At 37.3% G+C, this 23,768-nt stretch overlaps 2 protein-coding genes across 2 annotated transcripts; both read right to left on the bottom strand.

Annotated features, from left to right (window-relative positions):
- Window positions 1-4,392: 4,392 nt before the first annotated feature.
- LOC306855287 (zinc transporter ZIP3-like) lies at window positions 4,393-9,300 on the bottom strand. Its single transcript, XM_079393863.1, has 3 exons — window positions 9,231-9,300; window positions 8,390-8,641; window positions 4,393-5,284 (listed from the first exon to the last, which is right to left on the bottom strand). Exons 2-3 carry the CDS (start codon window positions 8,594-8,596, stop codon window positions 4,547-4,549), a joined length of 945 nt encoding a protein of 314 aa, XP_079249989.1. The 5' UTR covers window positions 8,597-8,641; window positions 9,231-9,300; the 3' UTR covers window positions 4,393-4,546.
- Window positions 9,301-9,502: 202 nt separating this feature from the next.
- Window positions 9,503-19,469, bottom strand: LOC306855286 (small glutamine-rich tetratricopeptide repeat-containing protein alpha-like). Its single transcript, XM_079393862.1, has 12 exons — window positions 19,388-19,469; window positions 18,673-18,818; window positions 18,470-18,573; window positions 17,989-18,070; window positions 17,797-17,896; window positions 17,523-17,627; window positions 14,294-14,432; window positions 14,148-14,210; window positions 14,033-14,070; window positions 12,713-12,913; window positions 12,481-12,603; window positions 9,503-10,143 (listed from the first exon to the last, which is right to left on the bottom strand). The coding sequence occupies exons 2-11, from the start codon at window positions 18,770-18,772 to the stop codon at window positions 12,492-12,494; spliced, it is 1,044 nt and encodes a 347-aa protein (XP_079249988.1). The 5' UTR covers window positions 18,773-18,818; window positions 19,388-19,469; the 3' UTR covers window positions 9,503-10,143; window positions 12,481-12,491.
- Window positions 19,470-23,768: the final 4,299 nt, after the last annotated feature.

The raw sequence follows: 23,768 nt of genomic DNA, 5'->3' as shown, positions 1-23,768 counted from the left end.
CACAGTATATCAGGTCAGCTGTCTCTGCCATGTATAAATCTTGCATTGATCTGTTGTAAACAAGGCCAGGTTTTCTGGACACAGTGTGCTAGTTAATGAAACCTTGGATATAACAGTAATCCAATTCAGCTATAATCCTGTCATGACAAAAAGCAGTTTCACGTGACAATGGTGTGTAATCAGTCAGTGTCTGATGGGTCAGGACCTGTGTGCGTTTTGGTTAAAGGAGCAGACTGATTACATGGTGATCTGGAACTCTTCCAACTAGGCTATAACTATTCAGACAGTAAATAAGAGAATCCAAAATCACATAACCAGGAGAATCACTTTATTAAATCAAAAATTAAAACTGATCAATAATTACATTAAATCCTGTATGCACTTCAAAAAGGAGTGTTTTGCAACACTGAAATACTCAATCTTATTGACACAAGGAAAAGAGCACAGGCAGGAAATGGCTACAGATTGTGCCAGCATCCCGCCGACAAATCTTAGATCGAGTCTCTACATCAGGAATATTGGATCCAACCCCAGATGCCAGATCCTGTCCGAAAATAGGTACCCAAAACCTGTTATAGTAGGTTTTTTCCAACACCCAAAATCAGTGTTTCACTACCCAAAGCTGTATTAAGTCTTCTCTCAACAGAAACAGGAAGCAAGGGGGAGCATAAAAAAGAAGTGATGGTAAAATGATACAGAATAATCTTAGTTGCATTCATTTCAATGCTCAGCCTAACAATGTTATTACCACAACCAATACCAATGGAAAATTACTGCTTCACAACAATGTCCAGTGACATTAAAAACCTTAAACAAAGACCTTTTCTTATCTTTAACCTGTTTGCAAAGAAAACACGACACAGATCAAACCGTAGTGCAAAATATAATCAAATGACTGACGAATGAATTAAGAATATATGATTATTATAAATAATTAAACAGAATAATAAAATCATCAAATGATAAATGATTAAATAATTATTTATTTATTAAATAGTTAATAAAAACGCAAATGTATGGTTGCTCCCTTAAAGCAACACACAGGTTGCTATAAAGAGTCTTTAGATCCTTTAAGACTAAAGCTTCTTTCTTCATCTGTTACTTGATTTGTTGAAAATGCCCAGACATACTTAATGAAAAGACTGAATCTCCCTTATAGGCTTAAAATAATATAACCATAATGGTTCGTAAAGCTGTAAAAGACGCAAAAATACAGGGATACAAAAACAAAGACTGTTCAAATACAAGCAGTACAAGGTTGTTAAGTTTTAATTTCCTGAGGCTCACTCTGGGCAATTTCAATATACGTCATTTTCATAATGCGCCTCATAAGCTTGTAAGTGGGATTTATCAATTCAGCATTTCTCTTCATTTACTTATGAGGCAAAATATTCATCACACTCAAACTGAGGCTAGCAGACAAAATCATGACAAAATAGATCAAATATAGCTTTAAAGTAACAGTGAACAATCTGAATTAAGCATATAACTATAATATTACAGCAGATCAAAAACGAACCACCAGACCCAGCTTGCTCAAATACATTCACCCAAAAAACTCCCTGCTCTGCTTCACCATCTGTCTGTCAGCTCACAGCCAAAACTGAGTCTCTGTCTAGATCAGGAGTATTTTGCCCCAGTGAAACTTGTGTCAAGTAACTGAAACAACTAGTAGTTTGACTGAATTCTGAGCACTCAACTACATGTGAATCTAAAACTGGAACTTCAACACAAAGTTCTCACTAAAACATTTAACATTCACATCCTACATCATGTGCATTCAGCTAATAGCATCTACACGCAAATCCTTCAAAACGGTCATTGTAATATTAGTAAATATTGACTATATAAAGGATGAGTAAAAAATAAATTTAAAAAATGATAGGGGTGGAACTATTGGCTACACACTGCCTTAACCTGTAATTCATCAGAAGATTTGAGTCAGACATAAAAGGGTAGAAGTCAAAATTATAACATTAGAGGCTTTTTTTTCCCAAATGGGGTCCAGGGCCCTGCAAGTGGGTCACAGAAAATTAGATTTTCTTTATTTTCTTTTTAGGGTTGTCAATTAAAGGGAAAGTTCACCCAAAAATGAAAATTACCCCATGATTTACTCACTATCAAGCCATCCTGGGGTGTATGAGAGTTTCTTCTTTCAGATGAACACAATCGGAGTTCTATTAAAAATGTCCTGGCTCTTCATAGCTTTATAATGGCAGTGAATAGTGGTCAAGATTTTGAAGCAAAATAAATTGCATCCATCATCATAAACAGTACTCCATTTACAGTTTAGGATGGCTTGAGGGTGAGTAATTCATGGGGTAACTTTTTTTTATGGTGAACTATCCCTTTAACACAATTTTTTTTATATTTACCAAATATGATATTATATTTATTATATGAGTTTATGGTTTCCTAATGATTTTTTAAGATGAAATTCATCTTTATTTCTAGTTGCAGCTGTTTTAAACAGTAAGGAATTTAAAAAAAAAAAGTTTTAAACATTTATACATCTAACAAAACATTAGTTATTAAATACCAAATTAGACACAAAGTAAATGTACTAATTGTACATGTAATTTTTGGCCTTAGTACAGTGACAACATTCAAGTTTGGAAACATTTTGTCAGTACAATATGACACTTAATATGAATCACACATATGTTTAATGATCATATGTGATATATATATATATATATATATATATATATATATATATATATATATATAATATAGACACATACACACACACACCCATATGCACACATTTTGTTTTGCACATTTGTCGCACTTGAATGCTTCGGATCAAAATTTTTAATATTATACAAGGATAACCCGAGTAAATGCAAAATGCAGTTTTGAAATAATGATTTAATTTATTAAGGGACAAAAGCCGTCCAAACCTGCCTGGTACTACGTGAAAAAGTAATTGCCCCCTAAATCTAATAACTAATGACAGATGTTGTGCCACCCTTTGCAACAACTGCAATCAAGCTTTTGCGATAACTGGCAATGAGTCTTTCACATCACTGTGGAGGAATTTTGGCCCACTCTTCTTTGCAGAATTGTTTTAATTCAGCCACATTGGAGGGTTTTTGAGCATGAATGGACTATTTTAAGGTCATGCCACGGCATCTCAATCGGATTTAAGTCCGGACTTTGACTTGGCCACTCCAAAACTTTTTTTTTGATTTCTTGAGTCATTCAGAGGTGGACTTGCTGGTGTGTTTGGGATCATTGTCCTGCTACATAACCCAAGTGCGCTTGAGGTCACAAATTGATAAAAGGATATTCTACTTCAGGATTTTCTGATAGAGTGCAAAATTCATGGTTCTATCATTTATGACAAGTCGTCCAGGTCCTGAAGCTGCAAAGCAGCCCCAGACCATCACACTACCACCACCATGTTTGACTGTTGGTATGATGTTCTTTTTATGAAATCCTGTTGGTTTTATGCTAGAAGTAACGGGACACGCACCTTCCAAAAAGTTCAACTTTTATCTCATCAATCCACAGAATATTTGCCCAAAAGTCTTGGGGATAATCAAGATATTTTTTGGCAAATGTGAGACAAGCCTTTGTGTTCTTTTTGGTCAGCAGTGGCTTTTGTCTTGGAACTCTCTCATGGACGTCTCTTTCTTATTGTTGAATCATGAACACTGTCTTTAATTGAGGCAAGTGAGGCCTGCAGTTCTTTAGATGCTGTTCTGGGTTCTTTTATCAACTCCTGGATGAGTCATTGTGTTCTTAGAGTAATTTTGGTAAGATGGGCACTCCTGGGAAGGTTCACCACTGTTCCAAGTTTTCTCCATTTGTGTATAACGGCTCTGACCATGGTTCATTAGAAGTCCCAAAACCTTAGAAATGGCTTTATAACCCTTTCCAGACTGATGCATGTCAACGATTTTGTTTCTAATCTGTTCTTTAATTTCTTTAGATCGTGGCATGATGTGTTACTCTTTAAGCATGATTTTCTTTGTCAGACTGGCAGTAATAAGGCCTGGGTGTGACTAGTGAAATTTAACGCTTTCTAAATTATTGTGGTTAATCACAGTTCTTTCATGATTAAACAGGAGGGGGCAATAATATTTCCATGTAGGGCCAGACAGATTTGGACAGCTTTTTCCCCTTAATAAATGAAATCATCATTTAAAATTGCATTTTGTATTTACTTGCATTACCTTTGTGTAACATAAAAATTAGTTTGATGATCTGAATCTTTTAAGTGTGCCAAATATGTAAAAATAAAAAAAAAACAAGGGGTAAAAAAAACCTTTTCACAGCACTGTATATATTATATGTGTGTGTATATATATATATATATATATATATATATAGGCCATTACAGCTGCTTTAGTAAATATAAGTAATATAAAGAACATCATATTTTTTGGTAATTGGCATCAAAAAGTTTGAAAACACTTTCTCTGTAAAATATAAAAAGTTATCCAGTAGATTTACGGAAACCGTTGGTTATAATGTTTGACAGATGGTGCTCTAGAAGAACAGTATGCAGTTTTATAAAATGTTACATTTTGAACCCCTTTTACCATTTGATGAAGACGAGCCCTGCTAGTATACTGTAGCCCAGTGCAAGAAACAGCACCTTCAGTAGCCTGTCGTGTTTATCCTCCAGTTCTCGTGAGAGGATCTCAAAGAACGTGATGAAGAGGAACGTGCCGGCTGCCAGGCCCTGGAGCACTACAGATAAAATACTTTCCGCCAGGTGCTGGACCGTCTGAATACCCATTCCAATCCCGATGCCCAGAGGAATCATTAGGCTCACTATTACGGCCAGTTTACTGGCATCCCGTAAAGTGATGCTCGCCTTGGCTATATTAACCCCCAGAGCCACGGCTGCCAGCGTCTCGTGGATGGCCACTCCAATGAAGAGGGTTCCGAGTTCAGCCCCCTTTTCCTGAAGGCCCAACGCAAGACCCTCAAAGACAGAGTGAGCAGACAGCGCTAGCACCAGGCTAGCTAATCTCAACGGCCCAGCGTGCGTCAGCTCTGAAGGGTGGAAGTGTCCGTGGTGATGGGAATGGTACTGGTGGTCTCTGGAACCTCGGGCGGGAGCGATGAATGGAGCATCGTTCTCAGAGTCGCTACCCGCAGCCGAGCCACCAGCATTAAACGTTTCCAGGTCAATAAACGAGGGCTTCTCCTTGCGGAAAGTGAGCACGGCCTGTTCCACAAATACTGTGAGGAAAAACCCAATCATCATCATTGTCTCCGCCAGAGGGTAATGATTGGCGGTGTTTAACATTTCCAGTACGTTGTCCACCTGAAAGCACAAAGGTCGGAAGTCAGAGTCTGTAACTGTAAACAGATTCCTTAAAGCTCAGTAAATTTCCTGATGGTAAAACTGGTTGTGCAACAGATACATACATTGCTTAACCCTGTAAAGCCTACAGGACAATTATTAAAAGTAATAGTTAAAAACATCTATTTTTAAATATAAGTTTATTTATCTTAAAAAAAAAAAAAAAAAAAAAAGTGTTTCTAATTGAGTATCATATACATCAGGCTTTTGTGGCTCATATAGTATGATATAGGGAAAATATGAATCTCATTCTCAAGTAGGAAAAAATACCTCAATATTATTCAGAGGCTCAAACTGAGAAAAAATAAAAAAAATAAAAATGATTTTCCGAGGGAGTCCACCCCTCACATTTTTGTAAATATTTTATGATATCTTTTCATGTGACAACACTAAAGAAATGACACTTTGCTACAATGTAAAGTAGTGAGGGTACAGCTTGTAAATTTGCTGTCCCCTCAAAATAACTCCACACACAGCCATTAATGTCTAAACCGCTGGCCACAAAAGTGAGTACACGCCTAAGTGAAAATGTTCAAATTGGGCCCAATTAGCTCTCCCCGGTGTCATGTGACTCGTTAGTGTTACAAGGTCTCAGGTGTGAATGGGGAGCAGGTGTGTTAAATTTGGTGTTATCGCTCTCCCTCTCTCATACTGGTCACTGGAAGTTCAACATGGCACCTCATGGCAAAGAACTCCTTGAGGATCTAAAAAAACGAATTGTTGCTCCACATAAAGATGGCATAGGTTATAAGAAGTTTGCCAAGACCCTGAAACTGAGCTGCAGCACGGTGGCCAAGACCATACAGCGGTTTAACAGGACAGGTTCCACTCAGAACAGGCCTCGCCACGGTCGACCAAAGGAGTTGAGTGCACGTGCTCCGCGTCATATCCAGAGGTTGTGTTTGGGAAATAGAAGTATGAGTGCTGCCAGCATTGCTGCAGAGGTTGAAGCGGTGGGGGTTCAGCCTGTCAGTGCTCAGATCATACGCCGCACACTGCATCAAATTGGTCTGCATGGCTGTCGTCCCAGAAGGAAGCCTCTTCTAAAGATGATGCACAAGAAAGCCTGCAAACAGTTTGCTGAAGACAAGTAGACTAAGGACATGGATTACTGGAAACATGTCCTGTGGTCTGATGAGACCAATATAAACTTATTTGGTTCAGATGGTGTCAAGCATGTGTGGCGGCAACAAGATGAGGAGTACAAAGACAAGTGTGTCTTGCCTACAGTCAAGCATGGTGGTGGGAGTGCCATGGTCTGCGGCTGCATGAGCGCTGCTGGCACTGGCGGGAGCTACAGTTCATTGAGGGAACCTATTCCAACATGATAACGACTCCAAACTCACCTCCAAGACGACCACTACCTTGCTAAAGAAGCTGAGGGTAAAGGTGATGGACTGGTCAAGCATGTCTCCAGACCTAAACCCTATTGAGCATCCGTGGGGCATCCTCAAACAGAAGGTGGAGGAGCGCAAGGTCTCTAACATCCACCAGCTCCGTGATGTCGTCATGGAGTGGAAGAGGACTCCAGTGGCAACCTGTGAAGCTCTGGTGAACTCCATGCCCAAGAGGGTTAAGGCAGTGCTGAAAAACAATGGTGGCCACACAAAATATTGACACTTTGGGCCCAATTTGGACATTTTCACTTAGGGGTGTACTCCCTTTTGTGGCCAGCGGTTTAGACATTAATGGCTGTGTGTTGAGTTATTTTGAGGGGACAGCAAATTTACATTGTTATACAAGCTGTACACTCAATACTTTACATTGTTGCAAAGTGTAATTTCTTCAGTGTTGTCACATGAAAAGATATAATAAAATATTTACAAAAATGTGAGGGGTGTACTCACTTCTGTGAGATACTGTGTGTGTGTGTATATATATATATATATATATATATATATATATATATATATATATATATATGCGATTTGACCCAGCTACTGATTTTTATGGCCAGGAGCATGAAATTCTGACAATTTGTAATGTAAAACAATGAGATCTTTATAACAGCAGACTACTTACATTAAATGCATATAAATATCAATATCTTGCTATAATATGGCTTAGTAAGATGATTTTTGACTGCTCAAGTTTTACAATTAAAGCACTGTAGTTTTTATTGTGGGCCAAAACATAATACAATTCAATACAATGATGATCGAGTGACAGATACGAGTGATGATCGAGATACCATTTTTACATGATATTTTAAAAAAATAATGTATGGAAAATCAAGTAAACCTTAATCAAGTTAACCTAAGTCTGACAAACCTAAGTTTTCAAGATGTGTAAACAGATGAATGAACAAATTTCATTCATACCACCCAAATTCATATTATATAACATACCTTTTCAAGTCGTCAAGTTAAAATTCAGATGTAGAGAGAAAAATACTATTTTAATTTTAAACTATAAATTTTGACTTTGTATCTTGACTTTGTTCTGTTTCTGAAAGATTTGATTTAAAAAGTTTGAAGTATTAGTATTTTTGTCTCTCTCAAACACATACCCCTATGATTTTGCTTCAGAAGACACAGATTCATCAACTGTGGTCCAATGGATTACAGTCTTGTTCATTTTGCAAACTTTTGAAGCATCAACTGGCATTATACAGACTATAAAGAATAAAAATTTTAAGTTTCTATGTGTGTGTGTGTTGAACTACTGAGTTCATTTTTGGTTAATGTTAAAGGGATAGATCACCCAATTATCAGTTCTGTTATCATTTACCCAATCTCATTTTGTCTCAAACACATGACTTGGGTTTGAGCACGAAAGGAAACATTTTTAAGAATGCATCTGGGAATTTTTTTATCCATGCAATTACAATTAATGGAGACTGCAGCTTACAAGCTTTACAAATTATTCAATTCAATTGTATATAGCTATAACAAATGCCTCAGAAGCCATATAAACTACTTTTATGGGGCTTTCACATATTTTTTTAAGCTCCCCACTAATTTTACTTGCATGAAAAATGCAGCAAGGCATTCTTCAGAATGTCACCTTTTGTTCCACAAAAGAAATCCTTTTCTTTAAAGACCAAAACCATGCTTGATGACATACCTTTGCTCTAACTGCTGGTAAAAGGGCATTGAAGCAGGTGGCCAAGAATACACCTCCTCCGAAACAGTTGCTTAAAGCAACCACTCTTCTGTACCTTGTGATTTTATCATACTCCATATGCATCATCCGCACAGGAATAAGGATGCCCCCTAACATCAGGGCAAACACCCCCAGCAGGCACAGGATTTTGGCTACAGCTATCTCCATACTTAGAAGATGGGCTGTGATCCCACTTCAGCAAAGCATTTGTATCTAAAAAAAAAAACAAAAGAAAAACACCACTGAATCCAAAGATCACTTCTTCAGGCCGACTGGTCAGATCATGGAAAGCATCCCTGGAAAATGTTTTAGAAACGTCAGTACATGGCGTTTCATAATTATCGTAATATATTAACAATTTAAGCAACTTCAAATCAGCTTCAGTGCGACAACTTTTGTCAGACAAGTAGGGTTTAATCAGTTCACATCTGACAACCAATTTCTGAGGTGTTATAATATTTGTAAGGTGACTGACTAGGTCGGTGTAGTGATTAGCATGCTAACGCTAGTGAGCTACTAGCTGTCAAAGTAGAAATACGCCTTTATATTGTTACATGTATGAAAAAAAGACGTTAAAACTAAAAACAGTTTATATTAAGACGTGCAAACCTATTTCAAAAATTTATATTCAAACTGGAGCCGTTGGCTGCAGTTAAATGCTAAGCTAACAAACACTGCACGCACATAAAAGGCGTTTATACTATTTTACTAGTATAAATATGCCTTTTATGATGCTTTGTCAAACAGTGAAGCGTAAGCAGATCACAATTCATATACTCGTGCATAAAATGAAGCGTTTTACCCGTATTAGTGTCAATACTTCCTGCTGCTGAAAGTTGCAATGCCTGACTGTTCAGTGGCTGCGTCTCATTATTAAGTAGGCAGCCTAGCTAGTTTGCGTTGCTAGGCAACATACGTACGTTTGGGACGTCAAACTTTAAATTCGGATATGAATTGCATATAGTTCACTGCCTCTAAAAGTGGCAAAAAAAGCAAGCTTTAATGTTTCAAACTTTCCTACGACTCAACAAAATGTTATCTATAGGCAACTTGCTAGGTTTTGAGACAGTGATGTTACGAATGACAAGTTCATTTTAATATATCATCACACATATGTCAGTTGCCCAAAATGGACAAAAAAAACATCCATTTCCCTTAATCCAAAAATTCAGAACAAATTAAGAACCATACTTAAGTAATGGTACTTTCTGACTAATCTCACTTGGTTGCAAGAAATAAGTGGTTGTGAAACATGAAACTTCAGCTGCAAAAACAAGTCCTATTTGAAATCTGACATTTAATTGTCAATGTTGAGTTTGCACATGTTCCTTGTAAACCCCTTTCAGTTCAGACAGAGACTTGTCATTGGACAAGTGAATCACTGAGTTGTTACTGCAAATCTGCATTATGTCCATGTAGCAGCGCTTCATTAATCACAGTCCAGTAATATGGATTATTACTTGGGAATATCGTGTTAACCCAGTGTGATATTTCATTAGATCAAACATTTGCTGGAATCCAGTGCCCAATTATGATGTGTACATGTGCACTGATGACCTCTTCCAACCGGCAGGGCAATGTGAGGCAGTGGCAACTCATGCAGTTTTTATAGATGAATACTCAGTCTCGTCCCTAGAGTTGGAGGAACAAGGTATATCTTAAAAATTAAAAAAGTAGCCCATCTTCCAAAGATCCACCAGGTCGAAAATGAAAGTCTGCACAAAATGAGAGAAGTAATGTTAAGTTCTGAAAAGATATTCAGTTTTCTGAACATACAATAATACAACAATAAGATTTTGAAAATTGTATCCTTCAGTTGACTATTAAAAGATTTAAAGAGGGGATTTTTATCAATACATAATTTAGAATATACTGTCAAGTCTGTTAAAATTTGAGGAATAAAATATTGCATATAATGTACAGTCAAGCAAATGATACATGAACAAACCACTCTGTAAACACCTTCAGAATAGATAAGAATAAAACGCTAACATAAAATTTGGTTTATGTTAGCGCTACTGAAGAGATGATTTTCAAAAAAAAAAAAAAAAAATATATTAATAATTTTGAGAAAACTCTCAAAAATCTCTATAAAGATAGGCAGTGTAAATAGCGATAGAGCCTTTTTACACTAAGTGAAAATAGCATATTTTCTTAGCGATAGATGCTATTCACACTAAATGCAGATTAAGATTATATTTACACTGTTAAAATAGCAGGACTTTTGGCTATTTATACTACTTATTGCAAATAGTGGCAGCTGTCTGCACCCCAGTATTGTAGTATACTATAAAGCAGTATGCAATAATAACATTAAACATAAATTATATATTATGGATGCCATCTTATTGGGACAATAAAGCCCTCCCTACACCTACCCTAAGACTACCCAATACTTTATTTTCAACTTTTTGATTATTTCCTTAATTTTTATTGAAAATAAATGCCTTTTCGATGAGATATGAGATTTGAAATGGAAGAAAAAAAGTTTGGCAAATGGCTGGTTCGAACCCAGGTTTATCGCATCAAAAAGGCTGCGATGCACGCTTTACCACCTATGCCACTGGAGCTGACAGCCATCTTTTGTAGTGCTGATGAGCCCAATCACCCATTAGTGGGAGGAGTTAGTGTAAATAGCCTCTGCCAGCACAAGTTTGCACAAGTGTAAATAGACACCCGATAAAGATATGCATCATAATTTATAGGGGACCTAATATGCAAAAATCCGTTTTATAAGGTGTTTGAACAGTTGTGTGGCCATAGTGTGTGAAAACAACCAGCCTATAATGTTAAAAATCCACCAACTCATTTTTTAATAAAAACAATAAATCATGAACAGTCTCTCCAAACGAGCTGTTTCAGATTCTCCCTCCGTTCACGTCACAGAGGGGAAAAAGTCCCGCCCATTTGTGATGCTCTCTGCCCTATTAGCATAAACACAGCCCTGAGTGAGAAGATGCGGTCCGCCATTACTGGAGATATATACAATGTCAGCGCCAAAGAGGCATTACAAGTGTTGTGTTTTGGGTTGCACTAATGAACATAAGAGTCGCCATAATCTCCACCCATCTGAGCCGAGGACACTGTGGTTAAATTTAATTTTCAAAGGAAATATCACGAAAAAACAAATCGGTAAAGTCCCCTAAATGTTTAGGAATCAACAACAATGCTTCGTGCGCGAACGTCAGCTCCAGACAAAGTAAATATCACGTGTTTGTTTTCCAAAATGCCTTTCTGAAAGAGCTTCTTGGCTCTCTGTAAGGCTTATTGCTAAAGCTATCATTGTCTCTGCCTGTTTTCACTGATGCTGCCTTCAAGTGCTACCAGAATGATTGTGAACAGGAAAATGGTAGTTAAAAGTTGCATATGAAAGCAATGCGAGTCGATCGCTTGAAATTGTCGAGCTCATAATCAGAAGTGGGACTTATAAAGTTTGTGATATCATGAGACGAGCTATGTTGTTATTTTTATGCACAGTACAATCAGATGACTGACTTTGAAACCGAGTATGTTTTCTGTAAAGATAATAGGCTTGTACTAATAGGGGAATGTTTATTTGCAAAGGCTAGCATTGCTAATGCCGGAGCTTGAGCTCTTGAAGCTCTGCCCTCTTCTCAGGGAGCAACAGCTCATTTGCATTAAAGCAACATACTCAAAATCACAGCGTTTGGCTCATACCCTAAAAGTGGCAATTTTAACAAGCTATAAAAAATTATCTGTGGGGTATTTTGAGCTAAAACTTCACGCTCTGGGAACATCAGAGACTTATTTTACATCCTGTAAAAAGGGGCATAATAGATAGATTTAAATCTACAGACGCAAACAGATAATACGCAATAAAATAAACACTTAAAAGTGCATTTTGGATGTTTTTCCTTCCACTAGTTTGAAACAACACTTTATTCAAAGCCAATAACCCAAATTCTCAAAATTGACCAGTGGATGAAAACAATTGTTTTTGCCTGTAGTGCCTTGTCTTAAAGTCTAAAACCAATTAAAGCTATGTTCAAGTCTTTTTACAAGAATACTTGAATTAGAGTGATTTGTGGTACCATAGGGAGTGTCAGTGTTCGTCGTTGCCAGCACTACTGGGAGGTCGACTGCGCATTTGAGTCCTCAGCTGCTCGATAAGCTCAGGGTTCTGCTGCTGCATTTGCTGTGCAAACTGCTGACCACTGTGACAGAAAAACACTAGTTCAGCCCCACTGAATATAACCTGGAATTTCCTGTTAGGAAGTAGAATAAAACTTATGAAAATCACAGGATAGTGATGTTAAAACTTACGCCTGTATAAGGCTGGAGAGATCATTGGCACCACCACCTGCACCTCCTGCTACTAATCCGGCTCCGGCTCCTGCTCCGGCTGCGGCTCCGGCTGTGGCTCCTGCTCCAGCTGTGGCTCCGGCTCCTGGTGAGGTGGCTCCTGCTCCTGGTGAGGTGGCTCCCCCCATTGGACCGTAAGCCCCAGACATCATACCTGACATCCTACATGGGCACAGAAACAGCGGATACACATTTCTGCTGAGAACACAAAGTCTTACATCAAGTTGGTACAACTGGCCCGAAAATATACAACCTAAATAGTTTAGGAGGGCCATTGCCGTTTCTTGACACAAAACCTGTGCAATTTAAATGTTTGTAGGACTCAGTTTTTAATTTAAGTGTTAAAATTTTAACTGTCCCGGTTTAAATGCAGTTCAAATTAAAAACATCTCTTTCAAGTGTAGAAATTAGGAAATAAGTATTATAATTTCCATACTGTAGTGTAAAGCAAAAAAAAAGCATATCTATGAAATATTCATTTTCATTTATTTTAAATTACAATTGTTTTACAATATATGGCTATTACTGTCAGTGTTGTTGTTATTGTTATTATCATATTCTAATTGGTTTAGCCAGTGAGTGTCATTTAGACTGAGACAGTATATCACAAATAGAAAGAGGTTTGAGTCCCCTTTAAAGTTCAGGTACAATTCAATTCACTAACTTTTATCTGACTCAAGTTTTCTAAGAACATGGGTTAAAGCTCTTTAATTTGAACTCTTAAAGTGCATTAGATAGAATAATTTAACTTTAAAATGTAGACAATATTTTCCAATTCTTCATTTGTCTTTTTTTAAATATCGCCATAAATGTCGTATTGTGGACTTCAGATCACGATATTATCGTATCATGAGATTATGATATTGTTACATCCCTAATCTTTATAAATGGCAATTTATTTCCTAAGCTTATTGAATATGAAATTTTTGAATATTGAATATGGCATTTTAAAAATAGTGTTAAATATCAAGTTCAAATTTTTTAAATTATGGCTATTACAAATCAAAAGTAAATCAGTATCTTTCCACTCCAGAGATGAAGCAGAGGCTATAACAAAACTCATACAAGGCCATTTTTGCCTCCATATCTTACATTTTGGGAGCTTTTTTTATTTTATTAATTATTGGTTTACAATGTTTGGCTCAAACCCTACTTTTTGATGTTTACACCATATGACAACATTTGAGTTTTCAAAATCAAATGAAATCATCATCATCACTTCATGTATAATGTGCATATTACATGCATAATAAATGGTGTGCTTAAGTTTTGCCTACTCACAGTTGCTGCACTTGCGGGTTGTTCATTAAATTAGATGCCTAAAGAGAGTGACAGTGAGTTAGTGATGAGAATAAATATGCATTAATGATGAACATATAGATGCATTTCTACTGACCATGTTCATGAAACCAGGGTTACTCAGCAAACCCGCCAGGTCGACTCCACCCAAACCCCCTGCCTAACAAAGATAAACACATGGGCTTTAGCACTGTTTTCCACAGAGAGACGAACCCTATTATCTGGGTGGCTCTGTGAACTCACTGGGCTGGGCTGTCCCTCCATCTTCTGTTCTGCTATTTGCAGGTTGGCTTTGTAAGTGTCATTATCAGGGTCCAGCTCCAGCGCTTTCTTGTAGTAGCTCACAGCCTCTGAGTATTTGTTCAAACTTGCAAGAGCAAGCCTTGTTTTAAGCAAAACATAAATGAAGAAGTAAATGGTGGTTGAGGAGAGACCCCCCCCATATGATTGTAAAGCGCTTTGGGTGTACAGCAATACACAATAAAGCGCTACATAAATGCATCATTCATTCATTCCTTCATAAATGTGACACCAAAATTTTTTTTTGTAATGAGGGTATCTGCAAGGTTTTTAAAAACAAATTTAAGGATTTTTAAAACCGTAAGACCTACACAAATGAAAATTAATACAGTATGTCCATTCAGAACAAGTATCATGCATCTTATAATATTTTGCTTAAAGCTGCAGTCCATAAGATTTGCCTCTTTGTCGCCATCTCTGTTTGAAAACCTGCAATTGCAGCTGTGTGCGGAATTATCTTCCTTGCGTGGGTTGTGCACGATTCTAATTTGTTGAGGAGTATGTGTGGCAGTCAGTCACCGCACTGGTGTGGACATTTACAGTTCTTTGCAATCAGATTCTAGCCTACGTCTTGGAATATATGACCCAAATAAGAATTTTCACCAGATATTGTCATCTGAACAGGTACGTAACAAGTCTGCCACGTTTGTTCTGAACTGAGGAAAAAAGCATTACAATAAATCACGCTACCAATGGTGATTTAATCTAAAGATTGGTTAGCTCATATCACATCAAACCGTGCAAATTATTATTACGGTTATACTTTATTCTCAAATTATTAATGTTAGTTTTAATAATAGTGTGTATTAGCGTGTAGATTTCAATTTATGTATAGTCTAATATCTAATTGTCATACCATTCGAATTTCATATTAAAGGTGCTGTATGTAGGATTGACTACATGACTACAGTGGTTTAACTAGGCATTGCAGTCCAAATTCAAAACATTGGAGATGTTTTTTTTTTTTTTCACCCGGCTCCTCTTCCTCAGACTTGACGCACACGCAGGTTGCCAGATTGATGACACCAACAGGAACTGACGCCTTTCGTTTGGCAGCTTCTATGACTGAAATGAAAGACGCTCCGTTTTCCACCAACTGGCAACCCAGGGTGCCGAAATACAATTGGGTTAACTGGCAGTGGGTGGGTTACACAGACCATAGTCTCAGCCTCAGACTTCACGCCCACGGAACGCTGGCTAAATGTCTGATGCACATGGCACACTTATCTGGAAACACTTCAGGATTGTCGAAGTCGTCATCGTATTGGTTGAATTATACAGGATTTCCAGGAGACGTGTGTGTTACGTTCTCTAACGTTCCACCTAGAAACAAAGTTGCTGTGGCGCCAAACCCCCTCACGAAAGAAGAAAGTCGTCGTGTTTACAACTGTGACGACAAAAGCTTATTAGGATAAAATAAACGCTGGATTTTCAAAAGTATGTGAAATATTCAAAGTTCGTGGCATAGAATCTTTAAAATACGTTTCTTAAATATATGCAAACATATTATGGTATTTTTATGCTTTAGTAGAGTCAAAAGCCCCTTTCACACTGCACGTTGGTCCCGGAAAATTGCCAGAGTGCCTTCTGTGTGAACGCAACCACGACCCGGGATTGATTCCGGGATCAATCCCGGGTTGGGGACCTAGTAACATTGCCGGGTTCAGTTCCGGAACGAGCGCTGTGTGAACAAAAGCCGGATAAATGCCGTAAAGGCTGATGATGCGCGTTATCGTGCAACTCTTTTACCAGGTGTTTTGAAGGCAGATCAACATTCACACAACGAAAAATGCGTAAACTGGAATGAAGCAGCGATCGGAGCCCCTCACTATCCGCGCTGACGCTGAAATCGTTCGCCAGTTTAGTTTTTTGTTTTTTTCCGTTCGCCAGTTTAGTTAAATGGTGCGCGGCGCATTATACACGTCACATGAAATGTCACGTGTCTTTACGGGTTGTGTGTGAACGCACGCACAGATTCCGGAAAATCACTGGCAGTGTGAATGAACCAAAATCTAACGATCCGGGAACAATTGCCGGAACACATTACCCGTGTATTTTCCGGAATCTCTGTGTGAAAGGGGCTAAAAACGTACATACAGCACCTTTTAAGAAATTCTTTTAACCCAAAAAGCAAAATATGCTCCCTTCGAACTGGTTGTCTTTAAACTGCAAATCTCGTGTAATCCCAGGCTATCTGTTACAGAAGCACATTTCAAACTGGAATATAATTTAATTTCATTCACTTTTTTTTTCTTAAACACAATCCTTTCTGGATTCCAATCCGCCATAAAAATGATACATTTAATTATTCTAGCTGGTGTGAGAAAAAGCTATAGACGATCCGCCACCTTCAGGATCCTCACATGCGATAGCCTAGTAGCTGGGACAACTTCTTTTGTTCGCAGACGTGATGTAATGATGCAGTAGCATGTTCGAATTTCCTGTGAAAACCTACACGTACCACTCAAATTAGAAAACATTATTATAAAATAACCGCTGTGAATCGGGCTAAAGTAAGGCGATAGTTTTGAACAACTGGCTGGTTATGTACTTGCTCAAATATTGATTTTGGATCATTTTTAACCAAAAAAAGTTACGGACTGCAGCTTTAATCAAACAGGCTGCAGCACATATTCAGTGAGGATTAGCATTGCTTTGAATGAAATGTCAGATACAGTTTAATGAGTAACCAAAATATCTATAATAACTAGAAAAAATAATGACGCACCATGCATGATAACTCTGAAATACACTAGGACTCTTACTTTGAAATATCTATGCTTTACTACTTCCAGTTGTTCATTAAAAAAAGATGAGAGATATAACATGCATTTTTGTAATCATCTACAACATGTTACAATATAAACACCATAAGGTATACACTGCATAATGTATCAACAGGAGATAAATAAAAATAAATGCATGTTCTACAGGCTCTCGCTTGGGAAACAGGGCTGCATTTATACTTTGAAATGTGCAGCGCACACTCTTACTTCAATCATAACCTTTAGAAATATATTAGACTGCATCATGATTGTTGCTTTTCTAAATTTTATAAAGGTGAAGTCAAGACCAGTGGGAACCCTGAAGTGCAAAAAACATTTAAACAACTAGCCTCCAATAATTTATCTGTCCTCTACATTTTAGAGGGAAAAATAAAAACATTAGTTACCCCATCCGTCCATATGCTTTACTGTAGTTTTGATCGATTCCAATGGCTCGTTCACAGTCTTGAACAGCTCCAGCATAGTTCCCCAGTTTGCTGTAGGCTGCAGCTCTAAAGATAATGTTTAAAAAAATTATATTAATTTTCAAATAATAAAAACAATTCTCCAAGAAATAAAATAAAAAAATTAATAATTTTTTTTTTTTAATCATTCTTGGATCATGCAAATACTACAGCATTACATTTTTCTTTTTCGGATTTAAAGAAACTGTGCATATACCTGTTGCAAAAGTAGACAGCATTTTGAGGATTAAGCTGGATGGCTTTAGAGTAGAACTCAACAGCTGCACTAAAGTTCTCTACCTTCATCTGATCGTTGCCTGCAGGTGCATACATGCAACACTTTAAATGAGAAGACCATATGAACTTAGGAAGCATACTGAAATGGTAAAGGTGTGATGGATGGTCTTACCATCTGTTTTAAGACGCTCTGCCTCTGCTAACTGCTCCTCTGAAGGAGAACCACTGGATGAATTGGTTTTAGCTTGAGGTGTCTGCAACATATAACAATGTCTTAAGTGAAGTCAACCAACGCTATGAATAAACATTTGAAAACGACATGGTTTAGATCTGGGGATTTCAATTTTTTTTATTCCATGGACCAACAGATATGATCACCATCATGTGAGGGACCCCATCCTAAATTTTAGAAGACATCTATATAGTTTCTTACAAAAAGACCCATTACTGTAAAAAATTTAGTTTTTAGTTTCAACTCATTACAGTGCTGTATTCTTTTTACAATTGATTTAAATTAAAAAAAATTGTGTTTTAATCGACTTTTTTTATTTTTTATTTACACTTTCTCTAAACAGTTACCCGGACCCCCTATCACTCCCTTGATCAGAGTTTGAAAACCCCTGGTTTAGATGACACCCGTGAACAGCTTTTACCTGTTTGGTTGCAGAGGCAAATATCTCTGGCAGAGACTGACTGACTGCTAAACTCTGGTCCTCTACAGAGACACCAAATGCTGTCTCCAGGCACTGGATAGCAACTAGATAATTAAGGGTAATTAAAAACAACAACAACAACAAGGAATTACCAACCAATAACATAACAGTGTCCAGCACTGATTCCAGCACTAAGGTTTTACCTTCTAAGCTTTCTTGAGCATCTGATGACAGACTCCCAGAAGACAGCTGGTCATGCAGAAACTGGATGATGGAGAATGCGAGACGCTTTGTGTCTGCCATTCTGTCTTGAGGCTTAAACCTCACCAAATAAATATGTGAAGGAAACCTACGAGACAGGGATGTGTGTTAATTTCAACAGGAAAACAATGTAGAAAAAAACAGTATGATAATGGTTCGTAAATCAGAGAAACTTTAGTTTGGTAAGAATGATTTGGAGCAGATCTCGTATGCAATGTATTTATCCCAGTATTTACTGTTCTGAAGTTAATAATTTCACTAAACGCCCACAGTTATCAACTCAGTACACAAGATTTAAAGGAGAAATAGCAGCTTGATAGACTTTTACAAATTAACGACTTTCAGACCATTGCTGAGAATATGTGCTAACCTATAAACGTGTTCACTAAGTCAAAACAGTTATTCTCAGAGATGGAACATTCTAGCACAAACTAGCTGTTAGCTCGTGCTAACAGTTTCAATTGGTTTACAACGGGAGTGCTAATTCTGTTAGCATTAGCTTCAGTGCGCTCATGTGATTTAGCATAAATACAAAAGAGGATTTAATGAGGATTGAAAGTCAGCGAGCCGCCATTCACCGTTTTACTCTAAAAGCATTCAGGATGTTATTTAGTTCAACAGACTCTAAAAAAAAAAGTGTGTTTAATTCACACTCACCAGTGTCTCCTCTCAGGGATCTCTAGCCAGTAGAGCGTGACGATTCATGTGCGTGCGCGCGCACGAATGTCGTAACGTGCGTGACGTCACATGTTAGGTTAATTTGGTTATCTGAAGCATAATGTGACACGCTGCGACCATACATAACTATAACTATTAGAAACCATTTTCTTTCCAAAAAAGAATTTGGGCACCCTCCCGTTTCTCAGAGATGTAGGATTTATTTATTTATTTATTTGAAAAAAATGTCATTAATGTAAAATGCTGAATGAAATATTCTATGAAAATGCAATTTAGTTGATAAAATATGATTTACACACATAATTACAATTGATGAATTGTACACAGTATGTAATAGTATGTAATTAATAAAAGGAATGTAGCAATAAAAGGCCTATAGGCCAATACACATGTTTGAAATGTATGAATTATTAATAACTCTATGAATTATGTTAATAATTCAGGTAAAATAACACGTTGACATGATTTTGTTTATCGCCCATCTAATTTATTTATAAACAATCTCAATCTTTTTTCATTAGATAGAGAAAGTCCTCAAATATTTTGCTCCAAAACCTTCATCTCTTTTTGGCAAGGCAAGAATTTCATATACATCTTGGATTGATTAAACCATCAGGAAATGTTCATTTATGGGTGAACTATTCCTTTAAGAGAGTGTGTGGTGAATTTTGTATCAACCTTTTGTCACTGATGCCTATGAATGAAGAACTGGTGTTTTCTTATGTTCATCTAATACTTATTTTTGGTTGACTGTGTTTCTGAGTTGACTGAAGTCTCCAAAAATGAGTGCATGCGATGCTGCTGAAAGACTTTTATCAGGTAGTTGCATTATAATAATTTATCATGTCAACTTTTAAGCTATATGTGTTGATATGGATTGCTCAAAAGTGAATGAGATTGATCATGAAGTCTTCATTGGTGTTCCCATCTTTCAGTAGCTAATCAGTCAATGTCTGAAAAATCACTTTAATAATTTGTTTTCTCTGAGGCTGCACATTATGCACAGAATGCTGACCTGTTTTATTTGTCAGAGCATCCCAGCAGTCAACAGTCGATTTCACATTTAAGAGGTGAGTTAATATCCTGGTAGAGCTGCACGATTAATAAAAGATTGCAGTCTCGATTCAGACATCCATATCATACCTTATTTTGTAAGGTGTGAATTGAATTTTATATTACACTGCAAGGGAGAATGCAAAAAATAAACAAGCTGTTAGTAGAAATTATTTTGTTCACTGGAGTTCATTTAACAGGGTTTTCAGCGTAAATCAATTCCAATTGCCATTTAATTTTGAAAAGTTAAATTTATACTGGGTTACACTTTATTTTAAGGTGTCCTTGTTTCAGTATAATTATACATTTAAGTACTGAGTAATATCAAGTAACTACATGCACTTACCATATGGTTAGGTTTAAGATTAGGGTTTGGTTTAGGGTTACCTACATGCAATTATGCATAATTTATTAATAGTAAGTATACATGTAACGTGTAAAAAGGACAACTTAAAATAAACTGTTACCTTATACTGTATCAGTGTTGTAAAATTATTTCATTGGAGGAGTCTATTTAAACAATATTTCTTAAAATACAATTAACTTAAATTAATTAACTGATATCTCACTGTCATGAATCCTAACCGTGGACTTCCGTCCGCTTGCCAGCAGAGGTCGCCCTCCCATTATATTGACTCTCACATTACACAGACTGTTACATGTCCCTCCGGACTACATTTCCCATGTTCCATTTCACTGATTATGTTTACACCTGCAACCAATTACACACACTATAAAAATCAGTCTCAAACAACCATTCAGCGCCGAGTGGCCTATTGTTTATGCCCCATTCTCACCGGGTGTCGGGTGTCGGGTGTCGGGTGTCGGGTGTCGGGTGTCGGGTGTCGGGTGTCGGGTGTCGGGTGTCGGGTGTCGGGTGTCGGGTGTCGGGTGTCTCTCATTTACTTTGAATGGAGTGACGTCAAGTGTTGCCAAACTGAATTGTAGGCCTGTTGCGTCGATTCACTGGTGTTGCTCACGGCAGAAGTTGAAAACTTTTAAACTTTTCAAGCACCAATGCAGGCGTCAGCTAATCAGATCGCCTTATGCAAATACCCTAGCGCAGATGCAAGCCAATCCCGTTCATTCAACACCAGAAAAGTAATGTGATTGAGTAGTCACAATGACGGTCACGTCAGCACCAGGCTTCAGACACACCCTTTGTCAAGCGTCAATGCTGTCGCCCCGTGTGAATGTGCCGTTAGCCTTTATCACTCTCCTAGTCATAGCTACATTACGGACCCATTCCGAGTTTCCTGATTCTAGTTTAGTCTTATTCATAGTCATAGCCTGAGTCTTGTATTCTAGTCTGTTTATCTCATCCTGTCTGTCTGCTGCCTGCCCTGGAATTATAGCCTGTCTTATAGCCTGTTTGATAATTATATTAGTATTGCTGTTTCGGACTCTGTATGCCCCTCGTCTGGACTATTGTGACTGTTTGGATTAACCGTTTGCCTCGCCCCCTGGATTACATTCACCGTCGATTGTGACTACTCTTTGTCTTGCCCATGATATAGCCTACCTGTTTTCCATTGTCTGACCCATGCCTGTTTTGACCACATCTTTGAATAAAAGCTTGCATATGGATCCGCACGCCTCTCTCAGTCGCCCTGTTACACTCACAAATGCAGATATCTATTCAGACTTTTGGTTAAAAGTGATGGCTTAAGATACATTTTCTGTTGTGTATTTATAAATTACTCCTCCATTAACATGCAAATATACTGTAGGCCTACAACATAGACCAAGCACTAACCATAGCCCTAACCATAGTCAGTAGGTGTCAGTTTATAAGGGTAACACTAGAGGGCAGCACAGTTTTATGTCTCATCAGAAATGTGCAGAATAAATGTGGTATTGTTTTATATCTCATCAAAAATGTACAGCATGAATGTGGTTTATTTGATTCGATATGCGTAATTTATGGAGGTTTAATTTATTCCGTTTAGTCATAGTTGAAGATTTGTATAAAATAACTTTACTTATTATAATAATATGTTGGATCGCCAGTAATTTTAAATCTGATGGCCTTTATCTAATAGTTTTGTAGGCTATTTATAATGGCAAAAAGATTTTGTTTTGAAAGCAGTTTGATGCTCCCCCAGTCACACTGTTGATTTCTTTAAACTGAATTATCTGATAACACTGATAATATCATCTGAGAAAGTCATTATTCTCATTATTACCCCATAATGAGTATCAAAATGTTAAACAGCAATCAGCATGCTAAACGGCTGTGAGGGACACATAATTGCAGATTAGAATTTCCACAAATATCCCATTTTATAATTAAATTAAAAACAATGCAGCTACCCTGCTATTTGCTTCTGCCAAGCAATTATCTGACTTTCTTTTTTCAACATGATGCCAAATTAAGAGAATTACAAAGTCTCATTCTGTTACACATCAGTCTGTAATTAAGTCACTGTGACTGAAGTCTTGTCATGTAAATATTTGAGTTTAATATTTGAGTTCTTGCATAGCACATCACAAGTCTCCTCATTTCTCAGTCATGTGCATCATTTTCTGATCGCTGTATAGCATTGTTACGGTTTGCTCCCTGAGAAGCTCAGAATACTTAAAAAGGTAAAAGGCTTTAATTCCCTGCCATTCATCAGTCACATTCAGGCAAGAACCAAGCCACTGTTTATAGAGTGCCGCACATTGTTGGTAGTTAAAAATGAGCTACTTTTGAAAAATTCTGACATGATGAAGCAGAAGTTAGGCAGGTCGACCAAGCTGCTCAAGATCCTATGACACTGAGCGCACTGGGCTTCTATCTTGAATTTGATTTGAAAGAAGTTGAACAATTTGTATCTTCTGAAGTGAAAAGCTGCATGTTTGTAAGAAAGAAATTATCATTATAGTGCTTCCTCCAAATAGTGCTTAATAGTGCTTCCTCCAAAAACTTCCATCCCCCGTTGTCTTCTCACATCAAAATCCACCAACATATTTGTTTAGGAATGTTTTGGACTGTTTTCACTTATAAACAATGCTGTGCATATTTCTCTCCTGATTCAGACAAGATTACTTTATTACTGGAGAAAGTAATATTATGGATACGTGGCGCTGGTCTGAAGTTAAAAAAAATATTTAAAAAGTATTTTTCTAACAAACATGCAGTTTTCTGCTTATTATTATTTTTTGCTCTGCCAGTGAAAATGTTTTAAGCAAAGCCACAGCAGAATCAACAGTTTCTCATCTCCAAACAACAAACAGTTGTGGCGTTACTGAACGAATCATTGTTTTATTAAGCAAATAATTCAAAGACACTTGTCATAAAGAACTCACTTTACACCATGTACTT

The sequence above is a fragment of the Barbus barbus genome (genome assembly GCF_936440315.1).
Source record: "Barbus barbus genome assembly, chromosome: 35".
In the NCBI taxonomy this organism is placed as follows: Eukaryota; Metazoa; Chordata; class Actinopteri; order Cypriniformes; family Cyprinidae; genus Barbus; species Barbus barbus.
Note: the sequence above shows the minus strand (reverse complement) of the source record. Positions and strands in the feature narration are given on the sequence as shown.

What these genes read in the sequence shown, in the direction of transcription:
- LOC306855287 (XM_079393863.1), bottom strand. Translation starts at nt 8,596, where the DNA reads ATGGAGATAGCTGTAGCCAAAATCCTGTGCCTGCTGGGGGTGTTTGCC. An exon ending in TACCAGCAGTTAGAGCAAAG is followed by an intron (nt 5,285 to 8,389) that starts GTATGTCATCAA and finishes TTGTGCTTTCAG; the next exon opens with GTGGACAACGTACTGGAAAT.
- LOC306855286 (XM_079393862.1), bottom strand. Translation starts at nt 18,772, where the DNA reads ATGGCAGACACAAAGCGTCTCGCATTCTCCATCATCCAGTTTCTGCAT. An exon ending in TGCTCAAGAAAGCTTAGAAG is followed by an intron (nt 18,574 to 18,672) that starts GTAAAACCTTAG and finishes TTAATTATCTAG; the next exon opens with TTGCTATCCAGTGCCTGGAG. An exon ending in ACCCTGGTTTCATGAACATG is followed by an intron (nt 14,071 to 14,147) that starts GTCAGTAGAAAT and finishes CACTCTCTTTAG; the next exon opens with GCATCTAATTTAATGAACAA.